At 45.7% G+C, this 24,254-nt stretch overlaps 1 protein-coding gene across 1 annotated transcript in view; it reads left to right on the forward strand.

The window, feature by feature from the left end:
• LOC138579884 (nicotinamide N-methyltransferase-like) overlaps window positions 1–23,879 on the forward strand; it is an 81,912-nt gene extending 58,033 nt beyond the window's left edge. The window contains exon 3 of the mRNA XM_069650109.1: window positions 22,552–23,879. Coding sequence (XP_069506210.1) covers window positions 22,552–22,978 — 427 coding nt within the window. The 3' untranslated portion in view covers window positions 22,979–23,879. The remainder of the gene's footprint in view (window positions 1–22,551) is intronic.
• Window positions 23,880–24,254: the final 375 nt, after the last annotated feature.

The following is a 24,254-nucleotide window of genomic DNA, read 5'->3' on the forward strand; positions in this document are numbered from 1 at the left end:
AATATAGACTGTCTCTATGCTACAGCATGGAACATGGTAACTGAGTGGCAGTCATGAGCTATTGGCATGTCTAGCAGTGCATTGGTAGTACAGCGTGGGGCATTGCAAAGAGCGGCACATACTGCCTAATAACTAATCTCTCAGAATGGGTAAAAGCCAGTTTAAGTAAGTCTGCTTTCCCCTAAGCAGAGTCCATCTTATTTTATGTACAGATATTATTCATCAGCAACTAGCAAGTTTTGTGCTAAATGGCACACATTTTCATGACGTGACATCACAAACAATTTCCTGAGGATGATACATTTTATCTTGATGAGATTGTCTATCTTAGAGGAGATTATCAAAGACAGAGGGATGCTGGTACGAGGAGTCTACAAAATGATGCTCGAAATCTATGACAAAGTTCTGAAAGATGCCCTACTGAAGGAGCTGATAGAGGAGCAAGCAACCAAATTTGGCAGTCCCTTGAAACAGAAAAGCTACAGCAGACTTTATCTGGCACTTCATGTACTCCCCCCAAAGAAAGAATCTCCAGAAGATATTCTTGATGTGTATAGTCCTCTAACATTGAAACCTAAATCAGATCAGGCAACCGATGAACCTAGTGAAGCTGTTCTGCCTGCATGTAGTCAATGTACACCTATGCGAGGGTCTATTTTGTGATTGCTTTCAGCTCTTAATGCATTGAGCAATAAATGACTAATTTCCAATACTTTTGGCACCTCTTTAGCATCAAACACATCTGTGAATCTTGTATGGGTTACCAACACACCTTCTTTATATGAAACAATGTTTATTTTACTCAACTTAAAGAACATACAACTTTCAACCACATGGCAGGTCACCTTCCCCCTCCTCCCACTTCCCACGTGCAACCCAAGTTCCCACTATTCCTACAACACAATCCATCTTGGCCTGCTGTCTATGCTTTCCAGTAGGTCACTGCTGTGTGTTGTGAGATGCCACCTCCCATTTTTCACATTGCCTATTCCCACTTCCCGCAGATCCACTGATGTTTTGCAGCACAGCCCCTGTTCCTATACGTTATTTTCTCCATCCCCCTACATTACACAATTCCCCCCTTACACAGTCCTGCCATGGGGATTTCCCTGGCTCCCCACCTGGTAGGCAAATCCCTCTTGACCACCATGAATGCAGTATATATCAGTTGCCTTTCCCATCCCGATCTTTCAAAGTCTATCGATATATGGGGTGTTAGCAGTTTTACGTCCCTGGGGAGCTTGCGTCCCGTCAATCTAGACAGCTTGGTCAGTATCCTTTCCTAGTAGCTCATGGCATTAGGGCAGACAGTAGATGGATTAGAGTTGCCACACCCCTCCCACACTTTAGACAGATATCGTCAGCAGCCTCACCCACTCTATAAAGCTGCACCCTACAGTAGTACACTGTGTGCACTATTTTATATTGTATCAGCCTCAGCCTGGTTAATATACTGGCCTCTCTAGTGGCTATTTGTGCTTCTACCCAATCCTCTTCCTCTAACGGCCCCCAAGTTAGTCTCCCATTTCATTTTTAATTTGGTCATGGGTAACAAAATATTATTATTTAGTGTTTGATTCAATATTGTGATTGCTTTCCCATCCAGTTGTTCCGAGGGTAGGTTGATCTCCAAGGGAGTATGCTCCAGGACGTCTATCTCTTTTCTGAATTGGGCGGAAACAGCATGTTTTAGTCTCACATAAATATAGCAATCCCTCTGAAGTAGACGATATTTCTCCTGCAGTAACTGGAACAGTGATATCTCTTTACTGGCACTCCCAGGTTGTGAATCCTAGTTTCCATCAACTGTAACTGAATCCCAAGCTTACCCACTTCCGGGATACATGGGCTCTCACATAGCAGGGAACACTTGGTGACTGTCCCTTCTACCCAATAGCATTCAGGATTTCCTTCCAGCTCTGCACAGTCCTCTGACCTGCTGATTGCTGTTTTTCCCAGCCTGGGCTGACATACAGTATTTGTATAGGGGATCTACCACTTGCATCTGTTAGTGTCAACTTTGTGTGTGACTGGACTGCCCCCCACCACTAATTCTGATGTCCAGTAATAGCTGCGAATGTCTGGCACTCCCAGAACACACTCCGAGACCAACCTTGTTAGTGTCCTCATAGCTATCCACAGGGTTTCCTGACCCCAGATGATCCCCTGATTATTGCCTCAATCCTGACAAATAATGTTTAGGGGACTTCCACCAGTGTGTTTTGCAATATGTATAACAAGGGTGTGCAATCATTTTAAATAAATTGGCCCTTCCTATCATTGCAAGTGTCAAGGCGGCCTAGTGCTCAATATCTTCTTGCAGTCTGCCTATTATTGGGTCCATGTTGTTAGCCAGAAATTGTGATTCGTCCACACACACTCTGATACCAAGACATTTTAATGACCCGTTAGTAACCTATAGGGGGCATTTGTCTGGTATCGCCTCAGGACCCCACTTCAGCAGTTCAATGACAGATGTCTCCCATATTATTCTGAGCCCACATTGTGTACCACACTTATGTAATATTTCCATCACTCTGGGCCCTGTCCTGTGAGGGTCCTCCAGATATATTAAGATGTCATCCAAATTAAGGAAGATTCTATCTTCCCATTCCTCCGGCCAGTGGAAACCACTCATTGTTTGGTCTGACCTGATCCTTTCCACCAGCAGCTCAATCGCTAGAAGAAACAGCAGCAGGGAGAGAGGGCACCCCTGTTGGGTACCCCTCTGAAGTGGGAAGAGTTGGTAGGTGAATCCATTGACCCGCACCCTTGAGGATGGGTTTGTATATAACAAATTCACCCATGAGACAAAGTTAGGCTCCAGATTAGCTTTCCCCATGGCTGCCCATAAGAATTCCCACCTTACTGAATCAAATGCATTTTCTGAGTCTAAAGACATTATCGCCTTGTGGCCCTGTAGATTTTTACAACAATGGCAATCGTTATGTACCTTCTGGAGGTTCATTCTCATGGCTATGGCTGGGTCAAAGCCACATTGGTCCGGGTGCACCAGTTGATCGATCACCCTTATCATCCTTTTTTGCAAGTATTTTTGTGAGAAGTTTGGCCTCTCCATTCAACAATGAAATGGGTTGGTACAGCATGCACCTTTCTGTTGGTTTCCCTTTTTTGTGTAAGACCACTATCGTGGCAGTCCTCTGATCTCTCAGGAGCTCCCCTTTTCATGACTTTCAATGAACATATCCAACATTGGTTTAACCACTGCTCCCCCTCCCATTCGTTTCCATTATTCAAGAGGGATCCTGTTCGCGGCCGGGGTCTCCCCAGATTGCAGGTTGTTAATTGCATCTTCCACTTTCTCCACCATAATGTCCCTATCCATCTCTTGTCGAGCTTGTTCTCTGGCCGTAGGCAAACTAGCCCCTCTACACTCTAAGGTACAGTGAAGGTACAGTGAGCAAAAAGCAATGGCTGCGAACTCTCAATGTGGTTAATAACCACTGAACAGGTTATCATGCCTTGTTCTTTCGAGAGAGGGGCGCCTGCTACCTTTTTTGTATTTTTGAAAGTTACTTGGGGTTGGTCACCCTAGGTTACCAGGGGGCAACCAGACGTGGACTCCCTGCTCACTGTGCTTAGAGAGGCTCAGCTTCACCTCACTGATGATGCCCAACAAGGCTGAAACACGTGTATGGGGTTGCTGATGGTACTCTTGTTCAGAGAGGAATTGCCATAGCATTTCGGTGCTGGACTGCCCTTGTGGGCGGGACAAAGACTAATATGCAAATGGATATTTCCCATCTGTGAAGGTACAGTGAGCAAAAAGCAATGGCTGCGAACTCTCAATGTGGTTAATAACCACTGAACAGGTTATCATGCCTTGTTCTTTCGAGAGAGGGGCGCCTGCTACCTTTTTTGTATTTTAGAAAGTTGCTTGGGGTTGGTCACCCTAGGTTACCTGGGGCCAACCAGACGTGGACTCCCTGCTCACTGTGCTTAGAGAGGCTCAGCTTCACCTCACTGATGATGCCCAACAAGGCTGAAACACGTGTATGGGGTTGCTGATGGTACTCTTGTTCAGAGAGGAAATGCCATAGCATTTCGGTGCTGGACTGCCCTTGTGGGCGGGACAAAGACTGATATGCAAATGGTTATTTCCCATCTGTGAAGGTACAGTGAGCAAAAAGCAATGGCTGCGAACTCTCAATGTGGTTAATAACCACTGAACAGGTTATCATGCCTTGTTCTTTCGAGAGAGGGGCGCCTGCTACCTTTTTTTGTACCCTCTACACTCTAAAATAGCTCACCTCTAAGAAGTGAATGCACATTGTCCTTAAACCAAGTTTATTTCATAACGGTCGCTTGGAGAGAGGCTAGACAACTCCTTGGAAATTGAACTAACCCAAGTCTCTCTGGACCACAGAGCAGATACAGTATATATACATTTACAGAAGAGTTAACACACTCCCACATCTCCCTCATGTTCCCTTACAAAGTCATCACCCAAAATACAAATGGGTTGGACCTGTACATGGAAATCTTATCCCCACAATCTCATTGGCTGCCTTCACTGTGGCACCATCCCCTTAGACACACAATATTCATGACATTGCAAATGCAAGTCCAAACCTCTTCTTGGGTTTCTTTCTGCAAGACACACAACCCTAATATGGGATTCCACTTGGTCACAGACCCGCAATGCTAAATTTAACATGCCTGGTTTATGTATGGGTACTTTATGAGGCTATAGAGAGCTAGCAAAAGGCTTCTTTGATCGGGCACTCTGACACTCTGGACATGTATTCTTGGTGTTCTCTCGTGCCCTTTCATTGTGTGACCACCATTTCAATCCATCTGGCCTCTATTCCCATTATAATCTTTTTTCTGCTAATCTATTAGAACTTCTCATAGGCCCACGGTCATCTTCGCTCCCAGACACCCTTTAACAGTTTTAGCCACTAACCCAATTTTGACAGTGCCATGTGGCAGATGCTTTTTCAGCCACTTGAACAACAACTTCCAAGCTACAAAACTCTGGGCCCATGCCCTCATTCTATTTTAGCTCAAAGAGACGCTTCCATTTTGTTGCAGCTGTTCCTCTGCCAATTGATACTTTCCTCCTTAGCCAGTTAGTCTTTGAAACAAGCTATACATCTATTTCATAAATCCAGGCCTCAGTTTACATGGGTTCAAAACTACTGCATCCACTCAATACGAGATTCCCATTCAAGAGACTTTTTCCACTTTCTATGAAGCTCTGAGCTTTAAATCTCATTGCACAAAGTTGCACAATGTGCTCCTATATTATGTTCACACAATCTTCATTATTATTTTTTTAAACAATTTTTATTAGCATTTGTACATCGTGCATTACAGGTTATTTCTTCGTAATTATCATTACAGTGCCTTTTTTCGTAGTACAACTTCAACAACGTATCAACAATTAACAACTGTCTTCATTTTCTCCGTTGAATTATTTTGCTGTATGTTACGCGGGGTTGCTGATCCAGTTCATTCTATTAGTTACTCGTGGGACAGTACGGCGAGGTCAGGACTTTGCGTATAGTTTCTTTTGTTCTGTATGTATTCGTTTGAGCTTAGTTGTTCAGGTGGGTATATCGTCAGATAGGAGAAACATATCTCTGATCAGGGCTTTCCATGCTTCAAATGTGACGTTAACATTTCCATCGCTTCCAGCTGTGCCCGCCCCCCAGGCCTCTGTCTCTGCTGCCACCCACCTTTCCATTTCGCTCTTCCACATTGCATATTGCGGGCCACCTTTCGTTTTCCATGCCATTGCTATCGTCCTCTTAGCCAATATACATGCCATGCTCATGAATTTGTTTATGTGTTTGATCTTACTCAGTCTAGGGTAAGTGTCCAGGAGGCATTGTTTTGGGGACCATTCATATCTAGTGATTCCAGCCTTCCTGCACTCCTGCTCTATTTTGGTCCAAAACCTTTGTGCTTTCTCACATCCCCAAAACATATGCATTAGGTCAGGCTCTCCCCTACCGCACCATGGGCAAGTTGATCTGGTTTGTTTATTAAAGCTTGCCACCCTCATGGGGGTCATGTAAGTTCTATATAGGACATTCATCTGTATTAGTCTGAATCTAGCATTCCTAGACACTTCTTTGGGGTACATCAGCGCTCTTTCCCATTCTTTCTCTGTGATATCTACGCCCAGATATTTTTCCCATTTTGATTTCAGTGTGGTGGCGCTGGGGTTAGGCCTGTCATTTAGTTGGGCGTATAATTTCAACACTGGCCTCCAACCATCGCTCAAGTTGTATAGTTCCGTCATCAGGGGGTTAGCTGCTGGTTCCTCTGCCCATTCATCCCAGTTTGTTCTAGCTGCATATTTAATTCTGTGATCCATAAAAATTGCCCTCCTGGTACCCCCTCTTTCTTGTGTAGTGAGTCCAGCTCTCTAAATGTTCCGTCTTCATATATGTCTCCCCAAGTATACAAGCCCAGTCTTTCTAAGTATCTGATGGTGGCGAGATCAGTGATAACCATTCCTGACTCCACCATTATAGGCATTTCAGGTGTGTAGGGGTACACCAAGTGTCGGACTGTTTTAACCCTGCTCCACACTTGTCTGCCCAGTGTCGCTAGCATGGGTTCTAGTCCCTTGTAGTTTTGCGGGGACCATAAAATCTCTTTCAGATGCACTGGTGCAACCAATTCTCTTAGCAGGCTCGTTTCCCAGTTATCTCATCCGATAGCCATTTAGTGACATGACTCATTTGTGCCGCTAGATAGTACCTTTCAAGTCCGGGAGTTGTATACCCCCTTCCTTGTGGGGCAGTGGTAGTGTGGTCAGTGCTAGTTTGTGGCATGTCTTCCCCCAGAGAAAGTCCCTAACCAGTGCTTCTAGGGTGTGAAAGAAGGGTGGTTTGATGTAATAGCAAACGTTTTGAAAGTAGTATAGGAATCTCGGTAGTATGATCATTTTGGTGATCAATGCTCTCCCCATCATTGACAGTGGTAATTTGGACCAGAACTTCATTGAGTTGCGCAGGCCCTGTATGACAGCCACTGTGTTGTGTTCATGTGTGATCTCGGGTGTGTGCCTGATTTGCGCCCCAAGGTATCTGAACGTGTCTAGTTGCCATTGTATTCCAACCTCTGGTAATTTCTCAGTTCCCATCTCGCTTAGGCCTGCGAGCGGAAACATGCAAGATTTATGCCTGCTGAAGTGTATTCCAGAGTAGCGTACAAAGCTGTCTAATACTTCTAGAATTATTGGTGCGTTGTGTTCTGGGTCCCTCAGGTAGAGTAGTACGTCATCTGCATAGAGTGATATTATGTGGTGTTCCCCTCATATTTTTATCCCGGCGTCGAAGAATTGCTTTCTGATGTAAATAGCAATGGGCTCCAATCCCAGGATTTAGAGCATGGGTGATAGTGGGCATCCCTGTCTGGTGCCCCTTTTTATGTCCAGGCCCCCGACACCATCTTCCCTGTTTTCACCCTTGCCTTCGGGCCTTTGCATAGTACCTGTGCCCACCTCACAAAGCTCTCCCCAAACCCAAATTCTCGTAGGACATCTACCAACCATTCCCAGTATATGGAATCGAATGCCTTTATTGCATCAAGTGACATCACAGCTAGGTGTTCCCCATCTTGTTGTGTCTGTGCTATTACGTGTTGTAGTCTGTGTATGTTAGCTGTTGTGTTACGTCCTGGTACAAAGCCGTATTGATCCTCATGTATGAGGTTCCCTATCACTCTGGATAAACGTTTGGCTAGTATAGTGGTTAGTATTTTGACGCCATAGTTTAGCATAGCTAATGGACGGTATGAGTCACAATCATCCATTGGTTTATTTGGCTTGGGTATCGGGACTATCAGCGTTTCTCTCATGCTTTTGGGTAGCGTTCCAGTTTCGTATGCCTCCTGAAACACCTCATAAAGCACCAGTGTAAGTGTTGATTCATAAGCTTTGTAAAACTCGGGGGGAGCCCGTCACTATCTGAGGATTTACAAGTGGACATGGATCGTATTGCGTCTGTCACATCCTCGGGAGTGATTGCCGCATCTAGGGCCTCTCGTTGTGACTCGCTCAGTTTGGGTAGTCCAATTTCATCTAACGTGTCTCTTATATCTGCTAGTGGTAATGGATCGTCATGAGCATATAGCTCAGTGTAGAAGGCTGCAAAGGTGTCGTTAATCGATTTCTGTGTTTTAGCTAATTCCCCATTTTTCTCTTTGAGCGTTGTCATTGGGTGTCTAGGGTATTCCCGCCTGCATAACCATGCCAGTAGTCTGCTTGGTTTGTCCCCATTTTTATGTGTTCTAGCGGTGCGAGTTACATAATCAAATTTGGACAGTCTTCCCCATTCTACTTTACAAGCAGTTCTGGACTCTGCTAGTTTCATTTCCTCTTCCCTGGTTCCCAGGCTAGTGGTTTCCAATTGTTGTATTTCATCCCCCCGTTTCTCTAGTTCCTCCTTCAGTATCCTCCTGATGCCTCCCACACCTGCAATGACCTCCCCTCTTATTACTACCTTCAGGGTTTCCCACAACGTGCTCCAGTGATCTACACTGCCTTGGTTAATCGCTATGTATTCTCAAGTTTATCCCCGAGTTCCCCCTTGAATGCCCTATTAGTGAGTGCTTCTGTGGTCATTCCCCATAGCGGTATGGGGGACTGGGAGCCTGACATCGCCCACTGCAGTAGTAGTGGTGAGTGGTCCGAAATCGATCTACCCATGTATTGTATTGATTTCACTTGCACCATGTGTGCTCTATCTATGAAAAAGTAGTCTATTATTGTGTGCAGACCATGTGGTGAGGAATAGTGCGAGTAGAAGGCTGCAAAGGTGTCGTTAATCGATTTCTGTGTTTTAGCTAATTCCCCATTTTTCTCTTTGAGCGTTGTCATTGGGTGTCTAGGGTATTCCCGCCTGCATAACCATGCCAGTAGTCTGCTTGGTTTGTCCCCCTTTTTATGTGTTTTAGCGGTGCGAGTTACATAATCAAATTTGGACAGTCTTCCCCATTCTACTTTACAAGCAGTTCTGGACTCTGCTAGTTTCATTTCCTCTTCCCTGGTTCCCAGGCTAGTGGTTTCCAATTGTTGTATTTCATCCCCCCGTTTCTCTAGTTCCTCCTTCAGCATCCTCCTGATGCCTCCCACACCTGCAATGACCTCCCCTCTTATTACTACCTTCAGGGTTTCCCACAACGTGCTCCAGTGATCTACACTGCCTTGGTTAATCGCTATGTATTCTCAAGTTTATCAACGAGTTCCCCCTTGAATGCCCTATTAGTGAGTGCTTCTGTGGTCATTCCCCATAGCGGTATGGGGGACCGGGAGCCTGACATCGCCCACTGCAGTAGTAGTGGTGAGTGGTCCGAAATCGATCTACCCATGTATTGTATTGATTTCACTTGCACCATGTGTGCTCTATCTATGAAAAAGTAGTCTATTATTGTGTGCAGACCATGTGGTAAGGAATAGTGCGAGTAGGCTCTGTGGGGTGGCGTTCTCTACAGGCATCCACTAGGTCTAGTTCTATCATGGAGTTCAGTGCCAGTGGGGATGCCTCTGTACTGTTTGATGGCAGCTCAGATCTGTCCAAGGCGATGTCACTCACACAGTTAAAGTTTCCCCCCCAGATGTATAAGCCCTCCCGAAGTTGAAACAGTTTGGGTTAGAGTGCGCAAATGTGTGCAGATATGCCATGGTTGGGAAAGTATGAGTTTACAATGCAAATTTCTACTTGTTCAATTACACCCCATAGTATCAGATATCTACCCTCTGTGTCTACTTTCGTCCCCAGCAACCTGAAGGGGACCCCCAGGCCTATCCAGGTGAACACTCCTCTAGCGTATTTAGAGTAGGCATCCCCATGACCCTGGCCCCCCCAGCTTTCCTTCAATTTGACCTTGGCTTCATTTGCGGGATGGGTTTCCTGAAGTAAAGCTATGTCCACCTTCTTTCTGTGGAGGTATGATTTAATTCTGTTTCTGCGCATGTAGGTGCCTATCCCACGCACATTCCATGTCAGGATTCTAAGTTGCGCCGTCACGGTTGCAGCGATGATCCCCTTGACTCCGCCCCACTGTGCTCCCATTCAAACGTGATCTGTGAACGTGGATATCCGCAACCCACTCTATCTTATTATGAAGACATCTAAGCAATGTAGAAAAACAACAACAAAAAACACAATCCTGCTGGTCGCGCCCAGCAACTGCATTGTAACTGCTGCGCTCAGGCGCCTCCGCACTACTTTGCCCCTTCCAGCGCCTCCAGCGTGTGTGTTTTCGTGCCAACAGCAGGTAGGCACCGGTCATTCCGTAGGGTAGGCCTCAGTGTGTAGGCTGGCCAGCTGGGCGTGTCGTCCAGCCTTTCCCAGCAATGTTTCAACGGTGGAGTCATGTGCATAACTTGCTTCATCAGTGGTGATCTCATGCGGTCGCAGTTTGTCGGGCTTGTTCATGATTCAGTGATGTTATCTTTCATGTGCCCTGTTCTTTGCCCTCCGCCAGATTGTTGTTTTCAGCCACATGTTGGGTGCCGCTGGTGTCTCAAGGAATATAGCCCGTCCTTTGTGGATTATCTTCAGTCTGGAGGGGTATAGTAGCATGTATTCTAAGTTCAGCTGCCTCAGTCTTGCTTTGATCGGGACATAAGAATTTCTCATTCGCTGCACCGCTGGTGTGTAGTCAGGGTATATGATTATCTTGGAATCGCCTCGCTCTATTGCTCCCCCTCTCTGAAATAGCTAAGTATAATTTCCCTATCTTGGAAATTAAGGATTTTTGCAATTATTGGTCGAGGGTGTGAGCCCGGGGGCAGTTTCTTTTGGAGGGATCTGTGTGCCAGTTCGACAGCGAAGCCTTGTGAGTGCTTGCTCGCACCAATTTCCTGCTGTAGTAGTGTTTCCACAAATCTGGTCAGGTTCAGGCCATCTGTTCCTCCTGGGACCCTGAGCAGTCTTATGTTGCTGCGTCTAGACCTCCCCTCCGCCTCCTCGGCTCTCGCTTCCAGTGTTGCTACCCTTTTTTCCAGCTCAGTTACCCTGGACTTTAGGTCTGTTGTGGTCTCCGTTGTTTCTAGCAGCCCTGCTTCGCCGGTAGTTACTCTCTCCGCTAGGTTCCTTGCGTCTTGTCTCATCAGCTGCATGTCTGTTTTTAATTCATCTATTTTAGTATCTATGAAAGTCCTCAGTGCAGCTATTGTCTCCAGTACTTGCCCATCTCGGTTCTCTGCTTCCATGGCTTTGGCGGTTCCCGGTGGTGCCTTCTCTATCTGTTGTGAGGGCTGTGATTTTGCTGCTGCAAACGAGTCTATGATAATGGGTTTTGCCTTGTCTTTATCTTTGGTGGCTGGCATGGTGTACCCCTTGGCTAAGTTCCTCAGGGGCATCAAATGCGGGGCCCAGGTCTTATTTGTGCAGCGCTCACTTTGGTTCTTGCCACTCTGTGTGTCTCTTATGGCTGTTGATATGCGCTTCGTTGCTGAGTCTTGTCCCACCGCTTTACTGGACAGTGTTTCCCTGCGTTCCATTTGTTTGCTCGTTAGTCATGCGCCTCTGTGTTGGGGTGCACTTTACCATATCTTGCCATTCTATGTACCAGTGTGGCCCCTTTGTTCCGAGAGTGTGCTGGGTTGTTTGTCAATCTGCCGTGTTGAGAGAAAGAAAGAAAGGAGGGGAGGTTTGTCATGCCCCTTGTGCTACGCAACTGTTGCTGCTGACCTTGTCAACCCCAGCACTCGCCAGTTCTCGACCGGTAGGCTTTCAGTTTTTCCTGCGTAGGGTGGTGCTTTATTGACTGGTTCTCGCTGGCTCACGTGTCAATGTTAGTTTTGGGGTTTATTTGCCCTAGCTGCTTCACAGTTTTCCTCCCCACTGCACCAGTCATGCGTGTGCCTCAGCTTAAGCCCAAGTCACAGTTCCCCAATCATACGTATGCAATCATACGTATGTGCCCGCTGTGAGCATGTGTCCATTGATTACTTTGCTTCTTTCATTCACTGCACTTCGCTGTGCTTTACAAGCCACCAGTCTCTCACCTCAATCGCGGGTCACCTCTGTGGGCGGACTCGTTCCGGGTTGGGTCTTTGTTCTTCACCAATGCCTCTTGATCAGGCGGGCCAGCAAGTGCAGTTCTCCTACTCCGCCATCCGCACTCTGCCGCAGAGCGTTCCATTTTTCCTCGCGGCTGTATCTTTCAGTCACCGCTGCTTTCACACAGCACACAGCAGTGTGTGCCACCCAAGCAAGCAGCAGGTCACGGTAACTCCCCAAAGTAGCGAACGCCGTCTCAGGTGTGGGTCTGTCTGTGTGATGCGTGTGTTGGGGAGCCTCCCCATGCCGCAGCGCCAGAAACCGCCAACTTCAATCCACTTTGGTATGCTGCGGTGCCTTCGCGTCTGCAGCAGAGAGCAGCCCTTCCCCCGCTGCTAACACACAGACCCGGCCGCCATCGTAGCGCATCTGGGGGAGTCCTCGAAAATGTTAATTCCCTTGCTTCTGCGGCTCCAATTTTTCCTGTTTTTGTGACCGGAGTGCAGCTAAGTGTTTCGCCTGCCCCCGGGTGTGCTTTTCAAGCTGTTTTATGTAGTCTTTCCGTGCTTTCAGGATTTTAGAAAAGGATCTTGGCCGGAGCTCAATGCTTCAGCTGCCTTACGCCATGCAGGCTAAGCCACGACCCCCACAAAATCTTCATTATGTTGCTACTTGTGTGCAAATCTAAATATATCATACTTGACACACAATAACACTAAAAGTAACCTTTAACACCCCTTAGTTAACTATTCTAGACACATGAAAAACTACAACGTTGTAACAATATCGTATCAATTCTTAACATTAACATGGTGCACGCAGCACCAATCTCTGCTCCTTTCTATTGAGACAAAATCGCTCTACCTCAACCGTTGCTCCTGTCTGACTTTATTTCCATAACCCATCGGGATTCCTCTTCTCTCTGTTTCAACCACGCCAGCATTTCCCTGCCTTTATCCCCTATTTTTTACACCATGGCATTCGTAGCCCAATATGCCTGTTTAGCCTCATCCGAGACCACTGATTTGTACCGAGCTATGGTCTGTAGCAACTCCATCTAGGACTTGATTGTTCTGTTCTCTGTGTATTTGTTTTCCTTCTCCCCCATTTCTTTTTCTAGAGCCTCCAGCTTCCCTCTCCTTTCTTTCCGGTGGTAGCCGATTGCCACCATCGACATCCCCCTGAGAACTGCTTTGTACAAAAATGGTACATTTACTTTCAACTGTCTCTATATTTCATTCAAAATATTCTTTCATTCCTTCTTCCAGCTCCTCCCTTATCTCCTCAATGCCCAAATGATAAGCGTTCAGTCTCCATTGCATCTTCCCCTTCAGCTCCTTCTCAGAGATCCTATCAAACAATGGCCGTGATCCGATAAACCCCTCAACGAGTATTGCGCGTCTGTCACCCTCCAGCTTTGGTGCATGGTATGAAAATGTAGTCTTTAGTGGGATAATGACATGTCTGCCCCTGAGTAGAATGAGAAGTGCTATTCCCGAGGATGCATTGCCCTCCAAACATCACTTAGACCAGTTGTGACCACAAACTTTGCTAAATTGTTGGGTGATGAATTTCGTAAGTCAGGCTCCATGTGAGCTCTATCTAGATCTCCATTGATGACATTACTAAAGTCCATTCCCACTTTCGTCAGATATGCAGCGGGCATGGCCAATAATGCCTGTAACACCATGAGCAACTCCGTTTGTAGGGGTGGCGGTGCAAATACACTGACTATGGTGATCTTCTCTCCCCATAGATCACCAGTCACCAGAATGTATCTTTCAATTATGTCCCTTTTCACATGTGTTACACTGATAGGAATGGTACGTCTAACTAATATTGCCACACACCTCGGCCTTTATACTACCCTGCATGCTCCATGACCTTTTACTGTCCCCTACCCAAGAATCTACATTCTGAGCCCATCAAATGTGCCTCCTGCAGGAGTACCACTTCTGCTTTTTTTCTGTTGAGGTATATGATGCCCAACCCCAGTTTAATCTTATAGTTCAACCAATTTACGTTCCAGTTGAGACGTTTCAATCGTCTTCCGTTTTTACCTGCGGTCATAGTTGCTATGCAATATTACTCCTAGGCTGGTTACATCAACTGAATCTCTGTGCTGCCAATCGGCGGTGACATGTGTGACCTCCCCCTGTGTCAGTGACCCTGCCCTCCAAACAATACCACAACAATAAAAACCCTTTAACACCCACCGTCCCATACTTCCCCCAACTTGAATATTCTGTTATCCCCAAATGCCCTTCCGAGATCCCCCATCCCCATACTTCCGCCCAACTTGAAGCATCTGTCACCCCTAAATTATGAAAAACATTCAGTATCGACCGTGCATAAAAGGTTTTGTGAGAGTGTTCGCTTGGATTCACTGTGTCACTCCGACCGATCCTCCTTGTGCATATCAACCACTGCAACTTCATTGCATATAAAATGAGCCGATCTCCAGTTTTGTTTGCTCTTCACTCAACTTGTTTCTTAATTTTTTTTCTCTCATTGTTCATTGGGTTCACATTGGTTTCCTGAGCCTTGTCCCTTTGCTAATGTCCTAGTGTGCTGACCCATTCTCATACTTCTGTTGGAGCGGTGAAAAATGTGGACCTAGCACTCGAAGGGTGGCTGGATACAGCATGTAATACTTAAGTTCTCTTTCCCTCTGCGTTCTTTTGACTGCCTCAAATGATTGCTGTACCTTTTGCATGGTTCTTGTAAAAGTCTGGGTAAATAGCTACCTTTTCTCCATTCACTAGCAATGCCTTTCTTCCTGGACGCTTGCATGATCACATCCTGGTCCCTATAGTTCAGCCGTTTGGCAATTATAGATCTTGATGGGCTCCCTGGTGGCAGTGGTCTACTCGGGCCACTATGGGCTCTCTCCAGCGAGAAGAAATTGAACAGACCATGAGGGCCCACCCAGACTTACACCCACCCCTCCAAGGACAGCTCCATCAATGGTCCTTCAATTCTTCCGGGAAGGCTTGCTATTCTTATGTTACTGCGCCTGGCTCTAGCTTCTGCATCCTCCACCTTGCCTTCTAGGATCTGTGTCTTAGTTATTAAGTCCTCTATGCCCTTCTTCATTGGTTGCATTGTATCTTCCACTTCAGACAGCCTTTCTCCATCAATTTCGCCGACTCCTTTTGAAGATCCTGCCTCAGAAACCCCACATCTGTGCCTATTGCGTCAATCTTCTGTTCCAGTGAACTTTTAGCTTTCTGGATCATTTTCCGGATCTATTGGGTAGACTGATTGGGCTTCTTCCTGTCCCTTCTCTATAATCTCCCGGGCCACTGATGCCGCTGGTGTGGTATATGCATCCATTTTGGCTTGTATGCTCGTTTTCCTATTCTTCTTTCTTTAATTGTATATGGTTAAAATAAAATACAACCTTTTACAAATATTGTTATCAAATCTAAAACAAATTAAAGCAGTGTCAGAAGTGGTTACAGTGATTCAGTGGTAGCGCGGCTTGACACCCCTTGCTGCTTTCCTCAAGTGTGTTTAGTGCAGGTAGCACAGCACGAGAGCAGGAGAGCAGTGCAGCAGGAGAGCAGGAGTGCAGGAGTTGGAAAAGAAGGTGCCTGATCCAGGCCTCTGTGTTCTGAGGCGAGCCGAGCCATAACGGGGAAGGGAGGCATTGCAGAAGGCATCCCAACTGGTGAGAGTGTTGTTTTCGTCTATCGCTCTCGCTTTTGCTTTTGTGGGGGATATTCCATCCCTTGAGAGTTTGGGTCCATAGTCAGGACTCACCATGGGCACATTCAAAGCATTAGTCCACCAGCTGGAGCACCGGGCATTGCCTTTTTGTAGATATTTCCTTGGCAGTTTATTGTGGCACAGTGTAATGTCAGTGCCAATGGTTGATATGTTTATATTACTCAAGACCTCTGCCTCACGCACCAACTTGTGAGAATGCATTGGGAGCTCACGGGCCGACTGATTGGCTGTTGGAAGACCAGTGGCTAGATAAAGAAAGACTGCAGTTCTGAGAGCCCCACCTTGGACTCATTTCTCTCTTTTTTTTTTGATAATTCAACCCGCCCCATGTCCTACACATATACACTTAAATCAGCCATGCCAACCCATAGAATACAAGTGGACCTATCCCGTAATGTTCCATCACCTCCAATAACGGACTAGGGGGCTGTTTTACCTGGCCCACGCACCCATCCAAGGCGATGACAACTTTACGCCACACCCAAGATATGAGCCCTTTTTTGCACAAGAAGGTGGTGGTAGAGGAAACCAGGGTGGTTGAAAACGGGCAGCTCATAGAGCGTGCTACCTCTCCAGCAGTGCAAAGGAGGCGCCCTGTAGCCCAGCTAATTTCCTTTGAGGACATATCAGACACTGCCTCAATAGTGGAGGCAAATCAACTAGAATCTTCAGATGGGACCCCAATGAGGCAGTTTCCACTTTTGAACCCCACCCAGTTGGGCGAAGGTGCAGAAATAGCCCCCCTCCAAACGGCAAACATCAACTGCATACCATAGCAGCAAACACTTATTCCCCGCTTGATCAAAACTGTGCAGGTTCATAGTGAAAATAATCATTTAACATTACACTCCCAAATGAACGAACTGCAAGTAAGTAAATCCATGGAGGTGACTACAAAAGAATCTAAAACTGATTAACCGAGTGTCACGACCTCCTTGGAAAATATCCCGGACACAGCCTTGCCAAATACACTTGATGTTCAGTAACCCTCACTGGCCCCGCAAGATCCATGTCGATAGAGCTAGGGGGTGACAGGGACGGATTGAACCCACCCCTTGACAGAGTGAGACTCAATTATTGTCCTCCGCCATTCTGTATCCAGACACTCCATATTCATCGTTAAACTCTTTAGCCTCTTCAATGTCATTTATCCAGCCAACTCCAAGAAGATCATTTGCGATGTCTAATCCGGTGGCCTCCTTGGTTGAATTGACCCTGGCAGCTACGATCATGACATTTATGACTTTTTCAAAACTTTATGTTTCTCTGAATGAAAAGAGCGTTGCACAGTCAGCTGTACTTTTTACAATATTGACAAAGGTCTTGGGGTTGGAGGAGAAACTCCTCGAGAAAGGTAAATATCACATTAATCCCTCTACCTCCTTGGTTAGGGATTCTTCTTCAATGCAATTACTCTTGCCACAGGAAAGAGGGCAAACAGCACGTCTTGCGACATTAGAAGATGAGGGGATTACTTTGGCCCCCTGAAGGACAAGGAATTGTTGGTGATAGCTCCCCCAGAGGCCCACCTAGGATCTTCTAGGTCTTTAGTTCAGAGGGGAGGTCCAAGCTCTTTAACAGGGGGCACCAAGTTGACTGTTGCGACCCACTCCTAGCCAGTATTTCAAATATTTGCTTAGAAAAGAGCTTTTACTAATCCTGGTAAACAACTTAAAAAACAGAAAAAATCAAAAGTCATTGGGGACCTCGCAAGCAATGAGCACAAAACATTTTTTCACAGCCATGGCAAGAGTCCAATCGTTGACCCCTGTAAGGCAGAAAAGGTCAAGAGGTGGAAAGAAAAAGTAGGAAAATGCCCGGATGAAGCCCCTGAATCGAGACTTGGTTGTAATGGAGGAGGCTGATCTGGCCCAGATGTCTGAATCTTCGAGTGTTCATTTGGTTGGAGAAATGTTATCAAATTATCAAAGAAACCATACTATTTTTATATTTCATAAAATGTGTCAATACATTTCCCAGACCGAATTTATCAAAAAAAATATATACTTATATTTTATATATACACCACAAAAAATGGTCTTAAGGCATGATACATACAACTAGTAAAATGTACATCTAAAGTTCTGTAAAAAGAAGAGCTAAGAACATTCGACAAATCTTATCACAATAATACCCAATTCATTATAAAATATAAGATATCCCAACAAAGCAAATGCTACTGATGTTGAATTTCCTCCTAATAGACGTTGCCATATGTTTTCTATATCAATGAATTTAAAATTATTTGCTTGTTTTTTAAAATGTAAAGTTGGAAGCGAATTCAATGCAGGAAATATGACTAGCAAATGTTTCAAACTTTCGGTTATATCTTTATTGCCACAGTAGCGACAGTATGATAATTCCTTTGGCAAGAATTTTTGAATAGTTAGTACTTCCCTTGTAGGAAAGAGGTTGAGCACAGTGGTCGAAGTGGGCAGGAGGGGATGGGAGCTGTGCTCCTCTACCTTTTTTAAATTAAGTTTTTCTGTTACTATACTTTTGTTTTAAAAAGAAACTGCTCCAGAGTGGTTTTGTTTTAAAATAAAAGCACTGCAATGAACATTCTCTTAAACAGGAGGCAGAGTTTGTTTGGGGGTTTGGATTGCACATGGAGGTGCGTGGTGATGGGGTTTGTGGGGATCTGGGGAAGGCTAGTAGGGAACGTAGTTCCACTGCTCCTTTTCGTAGACTTTGACCACTGGTTGAGCCTCAATCTCATTAACTCGCAGCATGAATAACTATTTGGGAACGACCTTAGGTAAGGTGCCAGGACTCACAATTTTTTGTGCTCCAACTTGAGAAGTCCTAATGTTTATATTTATGTGCAGTATCCATAGTGATGCACCTCTCTATGTGATATAATGCTAATTTAAGACTACACGGATTTCCAAGTAGTGTGTCAGTACTTGTTTCTATAACTACTCCATCATTTCTGCTCTGCTCTTTATTACTAATAAGCCAAGGTCACCAAATATCTAACTCGTAGATGGATCAAGCCTTTTACGATCTAATGTCAGATTCTTCCATTTGGCCCTTGCTTGCATAGATTTTAGACCCAATCCAAAGTGGATAAGTGCAGCGGGAACACACATGGGGGAGGCCTAGGACCGTACGCAAGATCATAGGCTCATAGTACATCAGTTTATCCATAACCCAGCGTTGCATTGACTCTACCTCGTGAAGCAGTTTCAGAATGACCTTGCCATGGCAGAATTTGAGCAATGGTATGATAGAGAATTTCCCATATTTAAAATTGATTTCCCTCATCTCACTGGCAGACGCAACTGGCTTATATCTCAAGGATTCACTTATGTGGCTCATACCAGGATTAGAAATGATGGGAACCTTAAGTACATTACGTTTTTCATCTTTTCTAATTTCATATTGTTTAAAAACCAGTTAAAACTTGTTGCTCTCTTCACAGAGGTCAGTTGTAAAATGGATTCATATTTAAATTTCTGTCATTCATCAAAGATTCAAAAGCGCTAGTCTCTGGAGTCCTATTTGCGTACAATCAAAGAGTAAAAAGTCAGCGGCGTAGGCAAGCCATGTGTATTTAAAGTCTTCTAGTTTAGGAGAGACAAATGCTGCCTTGTACAGATATTCTTCAATTTTGGAGACATGCAAATTAAACAAACATGGTGCCAAAGTGCACCCTTGGCACAACCCTGTACTGGTGGGGATTTTCCTCGAAAGATTTCATTTTAGAAATAAAGAATGTACCTACCTACCTGGCATCAGATGGACTAACAGCTAAGTTATTAATACTAATTGCGCCACGCAATTGCCACAGGATACCCAGATCTGCTCTAGCCACAACAGGGGGAACACTATTAACATAATTATTAAATAATAAACAGTGTCCCACCTACCGTTGGCAAAAACAAGGTGGGTTCTGGGTGTTTCTCTACTACCGGCCTATATCCCGGGCTAAAGTCTCAACCAGAGTCTTTAGCTCACCATCCTTTCACAGAAGAGAAATGTCCACTACATATCTGTCTTTGTCCTGCCCCAGGGCAGTCCAGCACCGAAATGCTCGGCAGTTCTCTTCTGAACAATGTACCAACCGCAACCCCAGACACGTGTTTAGGCCTGGTTGGGCTCACCTACTGTTGGTACTTAAAACTCTACCACTAAATGTGCCTCTCCCCAGCAAAAGCCTGCACAGCCCGCCCACCTCACCATCAAAGGGTTCACAGCGAAGTGCCTATGAGGTGTCCTTACCTTCCTTTGGCCCTCCTCTAAACTGGACTAGGAGATAGCTCTGAGGAGAGCACCAAATCTCTATGGGGCCTAAAGCGGCGCGTCCCGGCTACCACCATGCTAATGCCTAACTTAACCCTCACCTCTAAATTAGCCCTTAAAGCCAGTGCTCATGATACTGAAACATATATGCAAATATATACATAAATACAAGGCCATGCTGCCTGCAGTCATCCTTACCAAAATGGCACCCCAGTTTGTCACAGGGGCTCTGCACAATACCTAGTACTACCATGGGACGGGGCCTATGCCTCATCACTGCTGCGTCTGAGGGACAGGCGGGTCCCAGAGGTTTTTCTAGTCCCCTGCTGCGCCCTGTGCACAGGTGAGGCAAGGCACGCTCCTACACCGCTGCAGACCCAAGCTGATGTGCACGTGGGGTGAGGCCGTTACTCGCATGAGCGCAGGAATGGAGGCATCGTCCTGAGCAGCTCCCCATGCTTAGGCGGGGCACTGCTGTCACAGCCGCTGTCCCTTGAAATATATTTTCATTCACACAGTGTCTTGTTGGCAGGGGGCGCCATGCACTGCCGCCACACCCACTCCCTGCACTTCACTTGTGCAGCGAAGGAGGGTACTCAACACTCTGACTCGGATGCATCCTCGTGCTGAGGCCCTTTGCTGGCATCTTAGCTCAGATACACCGTGCAAGTGTCCAAGGACTTTGGTCTTCTCCCAGTCTGCGCTGCCTGGTCCTTGGCTGCCCACAGGGCTGGGTAGCCATCTTCACCTGGGCCGCTGTCTCACACATCGCCCCAGCCTTCGCTCTTCTCCAGTCTACCCAGGCAGGCCGCAGGGCTGCGTGGACCATGGCTGCCTTCTGGACTGCCCCACTTAGGAGACCAGGTTTCAGCTGTTTTTTTCCCATAGACCCACTCTTTCTGGAACAAGGGCGACCTGACTCCCTCACAGGCCATGTCTTCATCCGGGGCGCCCCCCCCACATGTGACCTGGGGGCTTCTGTCCATGACAGGCAGTTGCTGACATATGCAAGAATACTGGCGCCCCAAGGGCCACTCGATGCCAAAGCCTCTGTGGAGATGATCCAACACCTCCTCCGCTACCAGCTCAGTCCTTAAAGTTTAAACCATCCTAACTGTTTCAATGTTGTTCCCCTCTCTCTCCTGCCCTTTTCAGCCCAGCAGGGCCAGTCCATTGTTCCTGGCTAAGGGGGAACCAATCAAGTGTTCCAAGTGCCTTTTCCCAAGACCTTAGATGGCCAGTGAGAGGGGCTTGATGGTACAGTCCCTTGGAACAGGCAAGCCATAGTTTAAAACACACATATACATTGAATAAAGGATTGTTACCACCCCTGGTGTCTGTGTCTTCATTTATCTTTTTTGCCTCAGCGGTTGAGCCGTGCAGCCCATCTAGCCAGGTCCAAATTGGGCCAGAGGTTACGTAAGGAAAATCCATCCTGTTTATTAACACGTTGCTTTGTTTATTTAAACATGTGTAGAGCGCACTTAACCTGTGGGTGTCTAGGCGCTAGTTACAGTTTACACAGTTAGAACAACAGTTAGCCGGTGGAGGGACTGCCCAAGAGAAACCACCCTTTTGATTACCAGTGTTAATTACTCAGCGTAGGACATTTCAAGGCATTTATTTCGGCCCCTACAATGGAAAAACACATAATAAACCTTTATGTAACCTACCTGCACGTTGTCTGGTGGTGAGCCCATTGTTCACAGTTAATTTAACGAATAGGTCATGCAGGTGTTTAACATACACATTGAATAGAATCAGGGAGAGGGAGGAGCCCTGGGGGGCTCCATATTGAGTAGGGGTGGTGATTGGTGGGAGAGTATGTGGGGTATGGAGAGGGAGATGGGGGACCCCCAATAAAAAAAGGTAAAATTTAGGTGCACCAAATTGTAGACTATCAAATGATAGCCTATGTGACAAAATAGAACCACAGGCAACCTAGTATTAACCAGTTTCCTAGAAACGTTCCACCTATATGTATGCACCTGTGAGCATGACCTTTCATAAGGTAGAGAACACAAGCTGTACCCTGAATGCTGAATAACATGGTGGATGCCAAGTGCCCAACACAGAAGACCCCGGCGGTTGAACACTTGCCGGAGACCGTTTCCTACGAGTGACACGCAAAATACAGCTGTACCACACCACAGAAAATGGTAATGCTACTGAGGCATAAACAAAGAAAGAGGACGTTAATATCCACAACATTGAATTGAGACATCTGCCTCTAGACAGTGGAAAGGCAAAGGCAAGCTCTTAAAATAGCTTTGAACCAGGTGTGTGGGGGGGCTCAACACAAAAAGACTCAAAAACATACCTACATCACATCAAGGCAAGACGAATGTGGCCCCATCTCAATAAAAATAGTTATACACAAATAAAATACAAATACGGTTTTTAGGATGCAGGCCGAGCCGAATCCTCTTGACAAGTGAGCTCTGTGTACAATGTATGCTTAGAAGAATGAGCCTGAGTACAAATGCTAGAACTTTCCATGACATGTTTTGAAAGGAATGAAGACAATTGAAAACAAAATATAAAAAGGAGATGTTCTTAATAATTTTCCTTACCTTTATTTTAGGGGAAAGTGGATGGAGAAGCAAGAGAAATTAAGAGGAGTCATAAAACAGATTCTACTGAGTGATTTAACTAAAAGCAATCCCTTTGAGCCACTAACTTTGCCGCCTGTTGACTGTCTGCTTTCAGTGTATTGTTTGGAGAGCCTGAACCTTGAAAAACCTTCTTACAAACGTGCCCTGAAAACCATGTCTTCCCTTGTAAAGAGAGGGGGCTATATCGTGCTGGTTTCACTCCCTGATTGTGCCTATTTCATGGTGGGCTCGTGCAAATTCCCCCATCTGCGCATGGAGGCGGAATTTGTGTCAGAAGCTCTCTGCGAAGCAGGACTCGTCCTTGAGAAGCAAGTGATGATTCCAAGAGTTGACCAAGAGCTGTATGAGGTCATAAATTGCAGCGGCACCCTGATCTCGGTGGCGCGCAAAGAATGAGCCAAGCAGTAGCACCTCGAGGCCATTAAGCTTCTGTCCTTTGCTTTAACCCATTGCAATCTCAGAATGCGGTGTTGTTTGTCTTGTTTTCTGACTCTTCCTTCCAAATGTTTGGATTTTAAAGTAAGCTTTTCATGTTCGGTCTTTTTTTTAAACAACAACCTGCTTTCAGGAAAACGTGATTTTGTTGCTAGTTCGAAAATCACTTGTTATTGTGAGTCTTGCTTGCATGAAACACTACTGTGGAGCGACTAAAGTGTCTTTAATGTGAAGAGACTAATGAGGGCGGCACATTATGATTTCTGCTTTCGAATAGTGCAAATATCTTATAATGTGATGACGTATTTATATGTGCTTGTACTGCTTCCATGATTCACTAAGTGCGTGTGTTTTCAGAGTCCAACACTTTTGCATGTATGTCTTCGCTACACCCTGTGCATTCTGTGGATTCGTACATGGTGGGCCCTCTTATTTCAATGCACTGGTTTCGGTTCTGGAACTGAGCCTCCATATGTCAACAGGCGGTTGATGTCTCCACAATCCCGCTTCATGGATGTGCAATTTTCAGGCGCAACCTTGCTTAGGAAATGGCATCACGCTTAGAGTGCGTCCTGTTGCCGGTGATGTTGGCTATGCCTGTTTCTTGTGTATCATTAAAGTGATGCTGAGCGGATCCCATGACCTCATCAGCGTGCATTTCACTTGTGTTATGGGGGCGCCTGTGCACGCTAGAGAGGCGTACCTTCCTGAGAATGCATTGATTACCCCAAGCCATGTTTCTCTTTGTCACAGTCTTACAAACATGGCGCCCATTTCACCTAGCATGACACTGGCAATCTACTAGTCTCCCATGTTTATTTCCCAAAATCATGATGTAAAATGAATTTAATATACAACAAAATAAAGGAAACACTCGAAACCCTCATTCCTATTATAAATACCAACTGGCAAGCAAACGCTGCATTTATAATTATGCAAAAATACACTATGATTCATGAGACTTGCTGTATGATTCAGGTACGGATTATAACACTTTTCTTTTACAGGAACATGATCGTGGAACAGCCCAGGCCCCCCTGGGTACCTTTGCCAGCCATCCACTCAGCCCACCTGAATAGCATGTGCTTTATATATTAACAGCGCCTCTACTTACTTCTACTAATCCTTGAGAAACGAGGACAAAAGAAATGCGTATTTCATAATTCAGTAGAAATTAAGATTAGCCCTGCTAATAGCGCAGGGAGTCTTGATTCTATTAAAGACTAGGAGGCGAGCA

Source organism: Ambystoma mexicanum, chromosome 3p (genome assembly GCF_040938575.1).
Source record: "Ambystoma mexicanum isolate Mex_15411 chromosome 3p, UKY_AmexF1_1, whole genome shotgun sequence".
Classification (NCBI taxonomy): domain Eukaryota; kingdom Metazoa; phylum Chordata; class Amphibia; order Caudata; family Ambystomatidae; genus Ambystoma; species Ambystoma mexicanum.